The sequence below is a fragment of the Cetorhinus maximus genome, chromosome 5, assembly GCF_964194155.1.
Source record: "Cetorhinus maximus chromosome 5, sCetMax3.hap1.1, whole genome shotgun sequence".
NCBI lineage: Eukaryota > Metazoa > Chordata > Chondrichthyes > Lamniformes > Cetorhinidae > Cetorhinus > Cetorhinus maximus.
Window position 1 is genome coordinate 47,557,854 of NC_135883.1, and position 16,473 is coordinate 47,574,326.

The 16,473-nt window shown below is 43.1% G+C and overlaps 1 protein-coding gene across 9 annotated transcripts in view; it reads left to right on the plus strand.

Moving 5' to 3' along the window:
• Window positions 1–16,473, plus strand: part of adgrb3 (adhesion G protein-coupled receptor B3) — a 990,062-nt gene that overhangs the window by 893,744 nt on the left and 79,845 nt on the right. For 7 of the 9 annotated variants that reach the window (XM_078541844.1, XM_078541846.1, XM_078541845.1 and 4 more), the window contains 5 exons: window positions 905–971; window positions 4,646–4,731; window positions 5,038–5,136; window positions 5,483–5,654; window positions 9,920–10,015. In XM_078541844.1, coding sequence (XP_078397970.1) covers window positions 905–971; window positions 4,646–4,731; window positions 5,038–5,136; window positions 5,483–5,654; window positions 9,920–10,015 — 520 coding nt within the window. The remainder of the gene's footprint in view (window positions 1–904; window positions 972–4,645; window positions 4,732–5,037; window positions 5,137–5,482; window positions 5,655–9,919; window positions 10,016–16,473) is intronic. The other 2 variants (XM_078541847.1, XM_078541849.1) reach the window with 1 other exon arrangement.

Genomic DNA, 16,473 nt, shown 5'->3' on the forward strand with positions numbered 1-16,473 from the left:
TGAAAATAAGGGGTGTCTCATTTAAGATGGAGATGAAGAGAATTTTTTTTTCTCGTAGAGGGTCATGAGTCTGGAATTCTGTTCCCCAGAGAGCTGCAGGGGAGGCTGGGTCATTGAATATTTTTAAGACTCCATTGGACAGATTTTTGACTGATAAGGGAGTCAAAGGGTAGAGGGGTGGGTAGACAGGAAAGTGGAGCTGAGGCCACAAACAGATTAAGCAAGCTCGAGGGGACGAATGGCCTACTCCTCCTCCTAATTCATATGTTTGTATGTTCATCACATGGAAGAAAAAAAGAAAGTAAGAACTTACATTTAGTGCCTTTCATGAAGTCCCAAAGCGCTTTGCAACAAATGAATTAGATTTTGGCATGTAGTCACTGTTGTAATGTAGGAAACATGGCAGCCAATTTGTACACTGAGAGGTCCTACAAACAGCACAGAGATAAGTGCTCAGATCAGCATTTTTAGTGATATTGTGGGATTGGTTGAGGCACAAATATTGGCTGGAGCACTGAAACACCCACCCCACCCTCCACCCCTACCAAGTGTCCCTCAGTTCGATAGTGAAGTGTCAGCCTGGATTATGTGCTCAAGTCTCTGGTGTGGGGCTTGAACCCACAATCTTCTGATTCAGATGAGGGCACTACCCACTGAGCCACAGCAGAAAGGAAAGCCGCTGACCTCTGGGCATCACTCCAGACTGGGGATTGTTGGTGACTTTCCCATCTCAACACTGTTTCTTACTAATGAAGCCCATTGATTTTCAGATGTTGGGACTCATTGAAGCTGAAGTCTTATGCACTGTTTAAAATTCTGTCTGCACTTGAATATGTCTACAGATCGTTAATTTAATGTACATTTCTAATTTTTATGTATTGGTTATTTCTTTTTATGTTCACAGCTGCTGGCTGTCTCTAGAGGGAGGTCTTTTATATGCATTTGTTGGACCTGCAGCTGCTGTTGTTCTGGTAAAACAAATCTGCATGCGTTGCTGTCATCCAGTACTGCACATCCCACTAAAAACCCCATTGAAATGATACAGTCATTATGCCTTAGTGTGTCATAATGTCACTGGTGGGAGTGTGTGTGTGTGGGTGGGTGGGTGCAGGGGGGCTGGGGTTGTGTGTGTATGTGTGTGTGTGTGCGTGTGTTCGTTCAACTATTTCAGATTAGGGGAACGTATGTGTAGATGAAGGACATTGGGGATTGTGCCATTAAACCCCAGCAGTGTATGGTAAGGGAGTGTGCTCAGCACCCTCACAGTGATCTCAGCCAGCTCCAAGCAGTAGTGTGCCTAAAAGAGTTGGGGTGGTTTCAATCAGGGACAATACCTTGGAGAGGAAATCTACTCATACCACATTCACCCATGGGCATCAGTTCTGTGCCAAGCACTTCTGCAAGAGACAGAAAACAGAGAGAAACACTTAGCGCTAGAAGTTCTTTTTTTGTGTATTTAAAGACAAAGCACAGCTATTTGAGGTACCATGAGGGGTTTTGATAGATAGGGGGAAATTCTTTCCACTGGCAAAAGTGACTGATTAAGGAATGGAAATCTTCAGAATTCTCACCGTAGAGTACAGCCACTCTGAGCCTGAGGTATGTTTACATGGATGTCCAGCAGATGTAACGTCTGCCTTCTCTCAACAGCTTACTGACACTCACTGTGAACTCTCATTGGAAGTGCATATTAGGAACTTTTACACTCTCACCATTAAAATGGCAGGCAGCAGGTGCGGAGTTTCCAGATGTGTGCTCCCACTATGTACCAGGAGTACTGAAACAGGAGCACCAGCCTGTCTCGGTGCCCATTGAAAGTAAAGAAGTGGCTGGAGGAAAGTTGGGGGAAATATCTGTATTCTGCATGCAGGGGGTCTTACAACATGGCGCAGGTCCTCAGAGAGAACTCCTGCTGTGGAGAGAACGTTACTGGAAGAAACACCTGAGAGTTTTGCCTCGTTATACTGAGGGCCTTGGTACAAGGGTAGCACAGTAAGCAGTGAAGGCTTTTATTACCTGAGTGTAAAGGCACTGTGGTTTCCTCCAAGTTTGGGTCATGATGGGTGCTACATCATGTAATGTAATTGTTCATACAGATATTCAGTGGTTACCACTCCCAAGGTCACCAGAACCATAAGTTAAAAAACTGGCTTTAATTGTGATTATCTGACCACCATTGGTTTCTGGGCTGCTGAGTTGATGCACTGGAGTCAATACAAGGTGACTAACACAAACCAAGCAGTGCAATCTAGCTACTCTTTAGGCATACTTCTGCCAGATTGTGAGGCCTGTGTCCTGTTTTAACAAGAGCGACAGCAATTGGTTTTAAGGTCAGTATCCGCACAGACGTAAATTGAAAGATAAAATTATTTTTGACCCTAATGCAGGAAGATTCAAAGTAGAAAAGAGACTAAATAAAATGGTGGAGGTAAAAGGGGATGTACAAGATAGGTCAAGATTTACACCTTTCAGATATTGGAATAATATTTGGATAAAATAACCTGTTATGCAGTTATTATATTGCTGACTAGGGTGTTAAATGCATTAATCGCAGTTTACTTGACTTTACCTCATCAGTGGAAAGCCGGTATCATATTACCACATATATATATATATGTCACTTCAATACAATGTTACTTTTCTTATATATGTAACATGTTGCCTCTTATATATGTGAAAAGATAAATTCCATATCACAAACGTACTGGTGCCATCTGATGATTTTATTATTTTTAAATGCCCAACTAGCCTTGTCGACGGTCTGGTGCCTCAACACACCCATAAAGAAGGGTGCTTTGAGTGGGCATCCAATAGTACCCATCCCAGAAGTCAGTGAGGAATTCCATGAATTTGACCCAGAACTGATGAAGGGGCAGCCACATATGTTCAGGCCAATATGGTGTGTCCCTTGGAGGAGGTACCTGGAAGTGATGGTATTCTTATGGCATTGCTGCATTTATCCTCCTCAGTGGTGGAGGCCCCAGGGCTAGGAAGTTGCAGTGAAGTAAGTCCGTTGTTGGAGACAGTATGTGCTGCAGTCATTGCACTTGTTGTGGGGGCTGGAATTTGGCCCAGATTTTGCAGTTGCACCAACAGCAAAATTATCAGTGTGCACCTTCATTACCCTGTGAAACTGGCAGCTGCACCTGTGTAGTTAAACACAGATATTCTGAAGTTGCTGTGAACGATTCCCTGCTCCTCCACAGGGTACACTATTAAATTCCTTGTCGACAGCAACCTTCAGAAATCACTGAACTGCTGAGAATCTCCTCTTTTAAGTTGTAATGTTCCTGCTAAAAACTCCCCAGAAATTTAAGCCTTGTTAGTAAGGTGTAACTGGGTTTTTAACAGAATACTGTGTCATAATTACTGCTGAACATCCTCTCTGGCCCTGGAAAACTAGTTTTATATTTTCGTAATGTGGAATCATTCCATTATGGTAAACTTCCATAGCTTTTTATTTTTTTTAAAATTTATTTGTTATTTGAACATCTAATGTGTATGTCCCAATCGCCTTCTGTAAAATTTATAAAGAGTGCGTTTACCTCCTGGTTTGCTGTCTGTGGGAATTCCCCAATGTGATTGGCTGCTTAACCTGCATGAAGATGTAACTGTTGATGAATGCCAGGAGATCCCCTTGACCTGGCAGCAGATTAAAATTAATGTTGGGAAAGGGGAAATCCATGCCGCAGAGACCTCTAGATCTTTGCGGGTAGCTTTCTTCAGGGTAAGTGGCAAGCGTCGTCACTGCACTGACTGCAAAATTGGGGCCATAAGTGAATCCACTGGCAGGGGTACACTATGATCAAGCAGATTGGGAGCACTATTAGTGCTCAAGGGTTGCACTGGTTCAAGGCCCACCACCACCTTTTCAGGGCAGTTAGGGATGGGCATTCAATGTTTGCCAGCATTTCCCACATATCAGAGACCAAAGAGGAAGGAAGAAAAATGGATATGAAAATTAAACTTTGAAAATAGACTCGTACACATCAAGTCCGTAATCTCCCAACTGATGCGAGCTATTAGTCAGGGATGGTGGCAGGGGAGGTGGTGGCATAGTGGTAATGTCACTGGACTAGTAATCCAGAGGACCAGGCTAATCCTGTGGGGACACAGGTTCAAATCCCACCACAGTAGCTGGTGGAATTTGAATTCAATTAATAAAATCTGGAATTGAAAACTAGTCTCATTAATGGTGACCATGAAACAATCATCGATTGTTGTAATAACCCACCTGGTTCACTAATGTTCTTTAGGGAAGGAAATCTACCATCCTTTCCTGGCCTGGCCTACATATGACTCCAGACCTACAGTAATGTGGTCAACTCTTAACTGCCCTCTGAAATGGCCTAGCATGGCACTCAGTTCAAGGGCAATTAGGGATGGGCCTGTGATGCCCACATCCCATGAAAGAACAAAAAAAAAACACTGTTCCAATATACCCATGCACGTCAGGTGGCCTTGTTTGTATTGACTGCCAGAATTGAAGTCTCAAAGTGCCATTGCAGAGTGAAGCAGGTAATAATAAACAAGTGTCCTGAGCTAGAATCTGAAAAGAGAAAGTCGTTGGATCTGTGAAGAAACAATGATCAGCATTGTTGTCGGTTCAGCATTAAGATGACAAAAAGCATTTCTTCTTTCGCAGGTCAACATGGTGATCGGCATTTTAGTTTTTAATAAACTCGTGTCGAGAGACGGAATCCTAGATAAAAAGCTAAAACATAGAGGAGGGTAGGTGGTGAATGCTGAAACATTCATTGTATTTTAAAAGCTCACTCCAAATGCTGCTCCATCACATGGTAAAGAAAATGTTACCCTGCGTTAAATAGTTATTGCATGCCGTGAATTTAAATGTGTTGACATTGAGCCAGATTCTGCATGGCTTTCTTAGTAGTGTGGTGTAATGTAATTATCATGTTTACCATAGAGAATTCTTACTCTTATTTTCTTTTAACTTTCTGAGGGTGCCGAATACTTTTATTTTAAAGCTGCAATTCTTCTCTTCCTTTTTTTGTTGAATTTTTTATTTGGTTCCAGTCAGATGAGTGAGCCCCATAGCGGCCTGACGCTCAAATGTTCCAAGTGCGGAGTTGTTTCAACGACAGCCTTGTCAGCCACCACTGCCAGTAATGCCATGTTAGTCTCAAGCATTTTAAATCTGTATCTATATATGAATATATGTATATAAAAACTTTAATAATTTATAAATATAAACTGCCCGCAAAACATAGCTCAATGATTTTCGTAATCATAGATTCTTTTTTTACGGGGATACTGTTGAAAAGGTGATAGATATATAATGTGGTGTCTGTAGAGATAGCTTAAATATAAATACCAGTAAATATGGACTGACGTCTTAGGAAAAACACAGATTTAACTTTTTTTACCTCAAAGTATGTAATTTACGTCACTCTTAAGTTTTTTGAGACGTCTGCCTCATGCACCTCCTACCAGCTCTAACCGGTTTTCTGCTTGTGTGCAGGGCGTCCCTATGGAGTTCTTGTGTGGTGCTACCCCTCCTCGCTCTGACCTGGATGTCAGCAGTCCTGGCAATGACCGACAAACGATCAATCTTGTTTCAGATCCTGTTCGCCGTCTTTGACTCGCTGCAGGGATTTGTCATTGTCATGGTCCACTGTGTCCTTAGGAGAGAGGTGAGTGATCAGTAAGAGCCTCCCCATACTTGCACCATGTAATGAAGCTGTAATATTGGCTCACAGGAAGCCAGAGGCAGGCAGGCAGGCACGCACGCACGCATGCACACACACACACACACACACCCCACCTCCCACCAATGAAGCCTGCTCCACTCTGTGATAGCTGGACCATCATGGCCAAACACCTCTTCTTCCCCCTCCACCCATCCCCCACCTCACAACCAGCATTGCAGCCATGGACTTCGCCATGAATTGTGATCTTTTGAATTCTCCGACCCAGACCACTGTGAATGTGAAGATGTTGAGTATATTCAAAACTGGGAATGATACATTTTTATCCACTAAGGATTCAGAGGTAATGGAAATAGAGTAGGAAGGTGGAGCTAATGTAAAAGTTCAGCCACGATCTTATTTAATGGCAGAACAGGCTCGAGGGGCTGAATGACATTCTCCTGTTCCTATTTTGTATGTCCTTATGCATCATAGAGATATATATATATATATACATATATATATATATATCCTCCTTGCCAGTTGCATATTGATACAAGGACAGTCAAAAATGGCATTGGGGCCTGGATTGCAATGCTCAGCAGCACGGATAGCACAGAGAGAGATTACATTCCCCATGCCCACATCTGATAGGGAGGTGTTAAGCAATGGCTCCAACTTCCCTCTCTGCGGGCATGGAAAGTAATGAAGCTGTCATCCAACCATGGATCCTTGCCCTCACAACCAGACAAAGAGGGTATTAGTGGAGATCAGGCAGGAAGCTTTTTGCAGCAGAGTTAAAATGATTTAGTTAAACTTAGTACGCCAGTTGTTTCTTGGTCTTATCAGAAATAGCTCCTTACACATCTTAACGTTGTTGCACAATGATTACAGCCATTGGATTTTACTGCTAACATGCTGTGGTGTTGTTATTTAGACAAGCACAACAGCAAACTTGCACACAGCCAGCTCCCATAAACCGGATGTGATAAGTGACCAAATAATCTCTCTCTTGTCACATCGATCAGGGAAACTCCCAGATACTTCTGAAATAGTGCCCAGGGATCTTTTGCATCCCTTTGAAGCAGCAGACAGGAACTCAGTTTAGCACTTCATCAGAAAGATAACAGCCTTGAAATTGGATTGTGCAGCATGTATATAGCAGACATAAGACAGGCACTTGAAGATCCAAAATGGCGGCCAGAAGAGCACAACCTGCTATATTGCATTAAACAGGCATCCAGCGAGGACACAAGAAGTACTCATAAACCTAATTATCATATAAAAATAAAAGTCCAATACTGGTTGTGGGATTTTTCATATGCCTAACTCCAACAACTTGCAAAGATGGAGCACCTTTCATGTGGTTATATGGCACAAGTGCTTCACAGACGTGTTATCAAATGAGATTTGACATAAGGAGATATTAGGCAAATAACCAAAGTCTTGATCAAAGAGGTGTGATTTAAGGAGCATCTTAGAGGAGGAGAGAAAGATAGAGGCAGAGAGAAAAGGGTGGGGGGATGGGGAGGGTGGTGGAATTCCAAAGCTAAAATGCTTAGGAGGTCAGAATTGATTTTGAAGGCCTGTCACGCCACAGAGTTAGGGGAGGGTCAAGGCCATGGAGGGATTTGAAAACCTGGATGACAATTTTAAATTGATGGTGTTGCTGGCTGGGGAGCCAGTGTAGGTACATGACCACAGGGATGATGCGTGACAGGGACTTGGTGCGGACCAGGATATGGGCAGCAGAATTTTGGATCAACTGAAGTTTTTGTAGAGTGGAAGATGGAAGGCTGACCAAGTAAGCAATGGAATAGTTAAATCTAGAGGTAATACAGGCAGGATGAGGATTTCAGCAACAGGTGAGCTGAGGCAGGGATGGAGTTGGGTGATGTTCTGAAGGGGATGGAACAGATATTTGGACGAAAGAATTGAATTCAAGAGATGAGATGAGAGTGACTGCCCTTGACATCAAGACAACATTTGATTGAGTGTGACATCGAGGAGCCCTAGCAAAACTGGAGTCAATGGGAATCGGGGAAAAATTTCCAATGGTTGGAGTTATACCTAGCACAAAGGAAGATCATTCTAGTTGTTGGAGATCAATCATGTCAGTCTTGGGACATTGCTGCAGGAGTTCCTCAGGGTAGTGTCCTAGGCCCAACCATCTTCAGCTGTTTCATCAATGACCTTCCTTCATCATAAGGTCCGAAGTGAGGATGATTGCACAATGTTCAGCACCATTTGCAATGACTCAGATACAGAAGGAGTCCTTGTTCATAGGCAGCAAGACCTGAACAACATTCAGATTTGGACTGATAAGTGGGAACAGTTGTGCCATGCAAGTGCCAGGCAATGACCATCTCCAACAAGAGAGAATCTAACCATCTCCCTTTGACATTCGATGGCATCACCATTGCTGAATCTCCCACTATCAACATCCTGGGAGCTACCATTGACCAGAAACTGAACTGGACTAGCCATATAAATGCTATGGTTACAAGAGCAGTTCAGAGACTAGGAATCCTGTGGCAGGTGACTCACCTCCTGACTCCCCAAAGCCTGTCCACTGTCTACAAGGCACAAGCCAGGAGTGTGGTGGAATACTCTCCACTTATCTGGATGAGTGCAGCTCTAGCAATACTCAAGAAGCTTGATACCACCCAGGACAAAGCAGCCCACTTGATTTGGCATCTCATCCACCACTTTAAACATTCGCTACTAGCATACAGTAGCAGCAGTGTGTACCATGTACAAGATGCACTGCAACAATTTGCCAAGTCTAGGTCAACAGCATCTCCCAAACCCACAACCTCTACCACCTAGAAGAACAAGGGCATCATATGCATGGAAAGTCCATCATCTGAAAGTACCCCTCCGAGTCGCACACCATTCTAACGTGGAACTGTATTTCTATTCATTCACTGTCACTGGGTCAGTATCCTGGAACACCCTACCTAATGCCACATGCGCTGCAGCTGTTCAAAACTGTGGCTCACCAGCGCCTTCTCAAGGACAATTAGGGATGGACAACAAATGATGGACTCACCACTGGCTCCCACATCCCATGAATGAGTGAAAAACTACAAAAAAGCATGTTTGAAAGCTAATTTCATTGTCAAATACAACATCAAGTTTGCAAAAAGCCTGGTTTTGTCATGGAGTCATTGGCTATGGAACAGAGTTTGTGAAGAAGACAGAACAATGGCTTTGGACTTGCCAAACTTTGGAGTCCTCCTCAAAGAATCATGATAGACTCACAGAAGGAGACCATTCAGCTCATTGTGCCCTTGCCAGCTCTTTGAAAGAGCGAGCGAATCAACCTCAGTCTTCTGCCCTTTCCACATAGCCCTGCAAATATTTTCATATTTAATGAATTGGCTTTTGAAAGTTATTGAATTACTTTCACCACCCTCTCAGGCCTTGCATTCTAACAACTTTTTTTCTTTATTCTGTCATGGGATGTGGGCCTCACTGGCAAGGTTGTCCATGCCTAATTTCCCTTGAGTGGCTTACTAGGGAGTTAAGAGTCAACCACATTGCTGTGGGTCTGGAGTCAAATGTAGGTCAGACCAGGTAAGGAAAGCAGATTTCCTTCCCTAAAGGACATTAGTGAAGATGGGTTTTTTACGGCAATTGATGATAGTTTCATGGACACAATTACTGAGACTAGCTTTATGTTCCAGACTTATTAATTGAATTTAAACATCACCAGCTGCTGTGATGGGATTTGAATCCATATCCCCAACGCACTAGCCTGGGCCTCTAGATTACCAGTCTGGTGACATTACCACTACTCCTCCATCTCCTCTCCTGAGTAAAAACTCATCTCATTTCTCTGCTTCCTTTGCCAATTATTTTAAATTTGTGCCCCTGGGGTTACTCACTCTCCTGTCACGTTAGCACCATGATCGCTTGCCCAGGCTGGTGGACTACTTGTCTATCTGGTAGGGATTTCATTACACTAATGGATGGTCTGTTACAAATGCCTTTGGCACTGGAACAGGAGGGCGAGCAGTAAAGGAAGCAGGAGCAGCTACACTATACACCCTCCTTCTCCATAACCATGCTGTCACTCACTGTACTTCCACAATGCATACAGTGACATGATAGTGCAACTTGTAACCCATATTTTGCGCTATCTGTTAAGTTAGCTGTAAAATAATTAAGAAATATGTCTTACTGTAAAACTCCATCAAGTTATGAATGCATACATGATTAGTTATTCAGTTTACTGATTTACTTACTGGGATCTTCCTGTTCAACAGGTCCAAGATGCTGTTCGATGCCATCTGAGGAACTGCCAGGATCCAATAGCTGGGGATACGGCTAGTACTTTTCCAAATGGTCATGCCCGGATCATGGTTAGTGTCACTTTCTTTCTTTCTTTCTGTCTTTCTTCTCCTTCTGGATTTTGACCTAATCTGCAGTTTAAGGCGGGTGCGGGTTGGACACCCAGCTTATTCCCTGATTAATTTTATGCTCTGTTGTCTGAAGCTGAAGGTCAGGTGTACAATGCAAACGTGCTCTGTTCTCACCTCATGAGTTTGGTTAAAATCAGGCGTTTTTATTATTATTATCATGTGGCAGAGAACAGATGAGACAGTTGGGTCACACAGTCCTTTCAAAGCACTCCATCCTCACACTATTATTGACAATCAAGCACAGTGTAAGGGAGCAGGAGATATGGAAGCTGCCTCGAGCAAATTGAGATTCTGATGTGTGTTTCTGCATTTCCATTGCTTTCAGTGACAGAAAAATTACTGATCTAAACCCTCAATGGACACCTCATCTTGCAAAAGAAGATAGTCCAGTTTATTATTTTACTTCCAGAAATTGTAAAGAATAAAATCTTAGGCCATATTTTGCTGTAGCAGGACAAATGATCATGTCTGCCATTAAGTTGGACCTTCAGTGCAAAATATTTTGCCGATTAAGTTGCTGAAATTATGAGCTGATAACAGGTAGTGAGGGCAACAGGGCATCTGGGATCTGGACAAGCAGGCAAGCAATAGGGTATCTCCTTAACCAATCAGATTGAAAAAATGAGAAATAAACATCACAAGGAAGGTGAATTAAAGGGAGTGAATTTCAAATCAGGTGCAGAAAAAGAAATAAAGCGAGATGAAGAAAAGATTGAGTTAAAAGAGAAAAAGAAAGACAGAAAGAAAAGTAAGAAAAAAAAGTAAATTTAAAATTTGCACTGAAACAAAAGCAAATTAATGCAGGTGCTGAAAATGTGAAATAAAAACAGGTCAGCAGGTTAGGTAGCTTGTGTGGAGAAAGAAAGAGTTACCATTTCAGATCAATGACTTATTGTCAGGACTTGACCTGAAATGTTAACTCGGGGCAAGATTTTGCCTTTATTCGAGTTGTTTTTGTGTGGCTGGAACACTTGGGTGGAAGGCATAACTTCCCCTGTGATATTGCCAGGAGGAAGCAAACAGGCAGCCAATTAGGGATGGTGGATGGGCCTTCCACACCGGTGGCCCAATCAGAGGCCAGCAACTCTGGAGTCTCATCAGTGCCACTGAGAGAGGTGGTGTTAATTGTATAAATTAAGGTTAAGGATATAAAGATGGGGGAGGGGGCACTCAATGGATAATTACTGTACTTGGGCCCATATAAAGAGACACTTATTGATATTGCTGCTGGGTTGTAGAGTTAGGAGCTATGCATTTGAAATGTTTCACTGTGAATAAATCTAAAACTGAGTAAAGATTGACTTCTGCTCTCCTTCACCAACTGGCTGGTTGCTGCGGACAACACAAGGGTGCCTCCATTTTGAGGTGCCCTTGGGAGGGTGAGCGTCAAATATATTTTTACGTGGGCCAAGCAGGTAAGGCCTGGAGAATGGAACAGAAAACCCTCCAGCGGCAACACTGGGGCCACGGGATAGTCATTAGCCATTGGCAGCCACTTCCTTGAACCATGGAGACTTCAGCTATGATGCCCACCGCCCCCCCCCCCCCCCCCCCCCCCCTCCCCACACCATACTGCCTCCAGGTAGCTGGGAGTTTAGCTCCATGCAGCTGGTGGCCTCCCATGCAGCAGGAGGCAGCTCCACCACTGGCAAAATGCCAGAAACTAAGGAAAAGCGCCCTTAATTGGGCCATTCATCATTTAAGTTGGCTACCTGCCTCTGTGTGGGCTCCATGGCATTTTATGGTCCCCCAACACCCTACCCCCTCCACATAACCCTGCCAATGTTACTGCTATCTGGGGGACAGTAAAATTCCTCCCTCTGTTTCTCCACAGTACTCAGTCCATACCTGCCTAGTACTTCCCAACAAATTCTGTTTTTTTTTACATCTGATCTAGACATTGGTTGAGGGATTTATATTGCCCAGGACAATCTAAAAACATTATGTACAGGGCAGTCATTTGTTAGTGTTAACTCACAGCAGTTAATGATAGGAGCTGTTATCGCCTTAAATTTCCCATTTATTTGATGTGCAGGTCCCTTGAAGTGATTTAAAATTGGAATGCTTGCAGTAAAATGGGTAGCCAAAAGGAATTCTCCTAACAGCATTACACACCATATGAAAGCTGACATGCAAAATTCATTGAGAGAATATTACTTTTATACTGTTCTCAGTACTGTGCAGAATATTTCATCACGTTTCTAAGATTTGCCATTCAATATACTGTGTGGCAACACAGGAGAGGCAGACTGCTTCTCTAGTCAATCTGTGTGAGATGCTGAACCAGTGGAAGTTCTGCTTGTGGCTCATCTTTGACCAGCCTAATCTGTCCTAGACTCATAGGCGTTTACAGCACAGAAGGAGGCCATTTAGCCTATCGTGTCCATGCCAGTCAATAAAGATCTGACTACTATCCATATAATATATACTACATATCCATACTACTACTACTACAACACTACACTACACTAATCTAACTACACTACTCCTATTTTCCCGATCTCAGATATCAGCTCTGCTTTTACAGTGGGGATGAAACTCACCTCCTTTGCATCCTGGAAATAGAGGAACCGGACTGTCAAAGCCCAACCCCAGACAAGAATGGAAAGTACACAGCAAATTAATCAGTGTCTGAAAGAGAAAGAAAGATGTAGCTGACTCTTCCTCAGAATATGACAAGTTATTAATGACAGTTTATGCCTGGAACTTCACTCTCTCCCCTCCCCAGAAGGAAAAACCAGTTTGCACCAGTACATTTATTTCCCAGTTTTTTACTGGTGTTCCATTTTAAGGTATACAAGACCAGTTCGGACCAGTACTTTTATTTACCAGTTTTCACTGTTTTTTTCCTTCTGGGTCTCTTTCAAATGCCGACTGAGCTCCCAAATTTTCAGTTTTTAGTTCAGATTTCCATTGGGAAGGCTGGAAAGGCGTGAGAAGCTGGAATTGCTCTCCTTTGGGCGGAAACGATTAAGGGGAGATTTAATAGAGCTGTTCAAAATTGTGAACAGTAAGTAAGAAGAAACTGTTCTCAGTGGGGATGAAACTCACCTGCTTCACAGGAACCTCCAGTGACAGGAGGATCAGTAACCAGAGACCATGGATTGAAGATAGTTGGGAAAAGAACCAGAAGTGAGATAAGGAGAACATTTTTACATGACGAATTGTTATGATCTGGAATGCAGTGTCTAAAGAGGCAGTAAGAGTAGAATCAATAGTAACTTTCTAAAGGAAGTTAGATAAATTCATGAAGGGAAAACACTTGCAGGGCTATGGAGAAAGAGCAGGGGAGTGGGATTAATTGGTTAGCTCTTTCAAAGAGCTAGCACAGGCATGATGGGCCCAAAGGCCTCCTTCTGTGCTGCATCATTCTATGATACACCGTTTCCTCCTTATCTCAAATATGAATGAATTGTCATATTTTTTACCCATTCTGAATTTATGTACATCACTTCCTGTCCACTCGTATTTCTTTGTTCTTTTTAATTTTTTTTTTTATTTTCCCCTTTTCACCTCTGGGGTCTTCCTGAACCATTCACTACCCCCAGCCGAGAGGACAGGTAAGCAATTTGTTCCCACAGCTTTTTAACCAATGCTGCATTGTAACCATTCACGAGGTTATGTGCCAGATCAGCCAAGCGCAATTGTCTCTCTGTTAGAAAAGCTGAACCAAGACTAGTGGGGATGGGCACTCCTAACAAATTTCTAATATCTCTGCTGTTCAATTATGTAATAAAAATCCCCAACTCACTGATGGTCCCAGCCACCCTGATGCCTAAGGAGGTACCTGAAGTATGGACACCATGCTGGAACGTTTTCCATTTCCTGGGAAAGCTTATCCCTGACGGACAATTACATTTTTCATAGTTTGATGTTGGAAGGATGAGAGATAGCAGCAGCAGCATTTTCTTTTTTTTTTGACATTAACATTCATCATTTAAAAAAAGCCCATGGCCAGAATTTTCAACTTGGCCGACGGATGCGGGTTCAGCCGGAAAACGGACTGCTGACCGCGATTTCATGCTGACTGGCCAATTAACGACCAGCCAGCGTGAAGCGTGCGCTGAAAAGCTCAACACTGCCAGGGTGGGGCCGGGAGGAGGGCAGGCGATGACATCGACCGGTGAGCGAGGACAGAGAGAAAGTTCCCTGAAGGCAGAGAGCTGCCTCACGGAATTACAGACCCAAAAGCCAAGAAATAAAGTTTTGAAAATCAGAAAAAAAATGTCCAAGCGTCAGAATCAAGCGCCTGAACATATAGCTGATAAAAATACTGCCCACAGATTTTTATTTTTACTTTATTTAATAGCGGAAACATTATCCCGCCCTTGGATGAGGTTTGATGAAAAATGTAAAAGCCATCTGGCCAATTTGCCCATACACCAACCATAAGGTTGGACAGGCCACAAAAAATTGGAGACAATCGCGCCATTAATGGGCTTAATTGCCCTCTTAATTGGCAGTGGGTGCACTTCCAACTTTTGCACATGCCCACTTAGCGAAATATCGTGCGAGCACAGGGTGACGTCGGGACTCTCACCCGACGTCTTCTCGCACGATTTTATGCCTGATCGGGTTGGGTACTCGCCCACCCACGGGATGTGAAATTCAGCCCCATACGTTTAGTGAATTCAATCCTGCAGCCTGGACTCTTATGCACATTAGTAACAAACTGCCTTGGCGGTAATGGATCCACATGAAATAGTAATGCCAGTATAGAATTGGCAGTGTTCGTTTTGCAAATGTATGTTTCAAGGCTTTACTCTTTGTTCAAGGGTTGGATTAAATGGAGAATGCACTGACATTTCTATTGTGCCTTTCATATCCACAGACTATCCCCAAGCTGTTTTTAAATGCCTTTGAACTACTTTTGAACGTGTAGTCACTGTTGTTTTGTAGACAAACCTGTCAACTAGTACACACACAAACAAACAATGAGATGAATGACTAACTAGTCTGATTTTTTGATGTTAATGGTTGAGCGATAAATATTGGCCAGAAGACCAACTCCCCTATTCATCTTCTAATAGTGTCACAGACTCTTTTATGTCTGCCTGATGTAGATTTAACCTTTCAACCGAAAGCTGTTGCCCTGACAATGCAGCGTTCCTTCATTACTGCACTTGAGTGGCATTTTGCGTTAGTGAAATTACTCTTGCTCCCAGGATCTGACCGCTGTAAAATTCCTTGCCTCCCCCACTTTTCCCTTCTTCCTACATTCATAGACATTTAAGACCCATGCTTGATGTTAACTAATCTCTACATCTCCATCTGTTTCATCTTAGACACTTTTCAAACTTGGCGCCATGCTTCATGTTGGTGCTTTACCTAAATAACTCACTCGCAATAAAAATCCCAATGGCTGGAATTTTCCAGCCCCGTTTGGTGGTGGGTGTCATGGCAGGCAGGGGTGGACAATATGTCAGGAAAGCCAAAAATCAGTTTCACGCCATCGTGAAACGAGTTTGCGACCGCCCACTGCGCCCATCAATGGTAGGCCGGGGTTTCCCACTGTCCAACATCGGGAACGTAATTTTAATGCATTTGCATCTCATCATCGTGCCAGCTCGCTAGAATCATCCCCCACGCTGGATCATCCAGGCACATCGGCGCAATAAGAAGACAACTACCTAACCAAAACTAATATCACAAAATATGTTTTGGAAAGAATTATTACTGTTTGAAATAATATAGTATGATGTAAAATCAAAAGAATTAGGAGCGGGAGTAAGTTAATCAGCCTCATTGAGTCTGCTCGACCATTTAGAAAGATCATGGCTGACCCGATTGTGGCTTCAAGTCCACGTTCCTGTCTGCCGCCCATAATCTTTGACTCCCTTGTAGATCAAAAATATGTCTAAATCAGCCTTGAATATATTCAATGACCCAGCCTCCATTGCTCCCTGGGAAGAGAATTTCAAAGAGTAACAACCCTCTGAGTGAAAAATTCCTCCTCATCTCTGTCTTAAATGGGAAACCCCTTATTTTTAAACTGTGCCCCCTAGTTTTACATTACCCCACAAGTGGAAACATCCTCTCAGCACTAACCTGTCGCGCTCCCTCAGCATCTTATATGTTTCAACAAGATCACCTCTTATTCTCCTAAACTCCAGTGAGCATGGGCCAACTGCTCAACATATCCTCATAAGACAACCCCTTCATTCAAAGTAATTAGCCAAGTGGATCTTCTCTGAACTGCTTCAATGCAGGTATGTCCCTCCTTAAGTAAGGAGACAAAACCTGTACGCAGGGCTCTAGGTGTGGTCTCACCAGTGCTCTGTACAGTTGTAACAAGACTTGCCTACTTTTATACTCCATCCCCCTTGCAATAAAGGCCAACAAGATAGTGTATAATAGTGCATGAGTGTTTATTGCCTCATATTAGAATAATGGTCAGG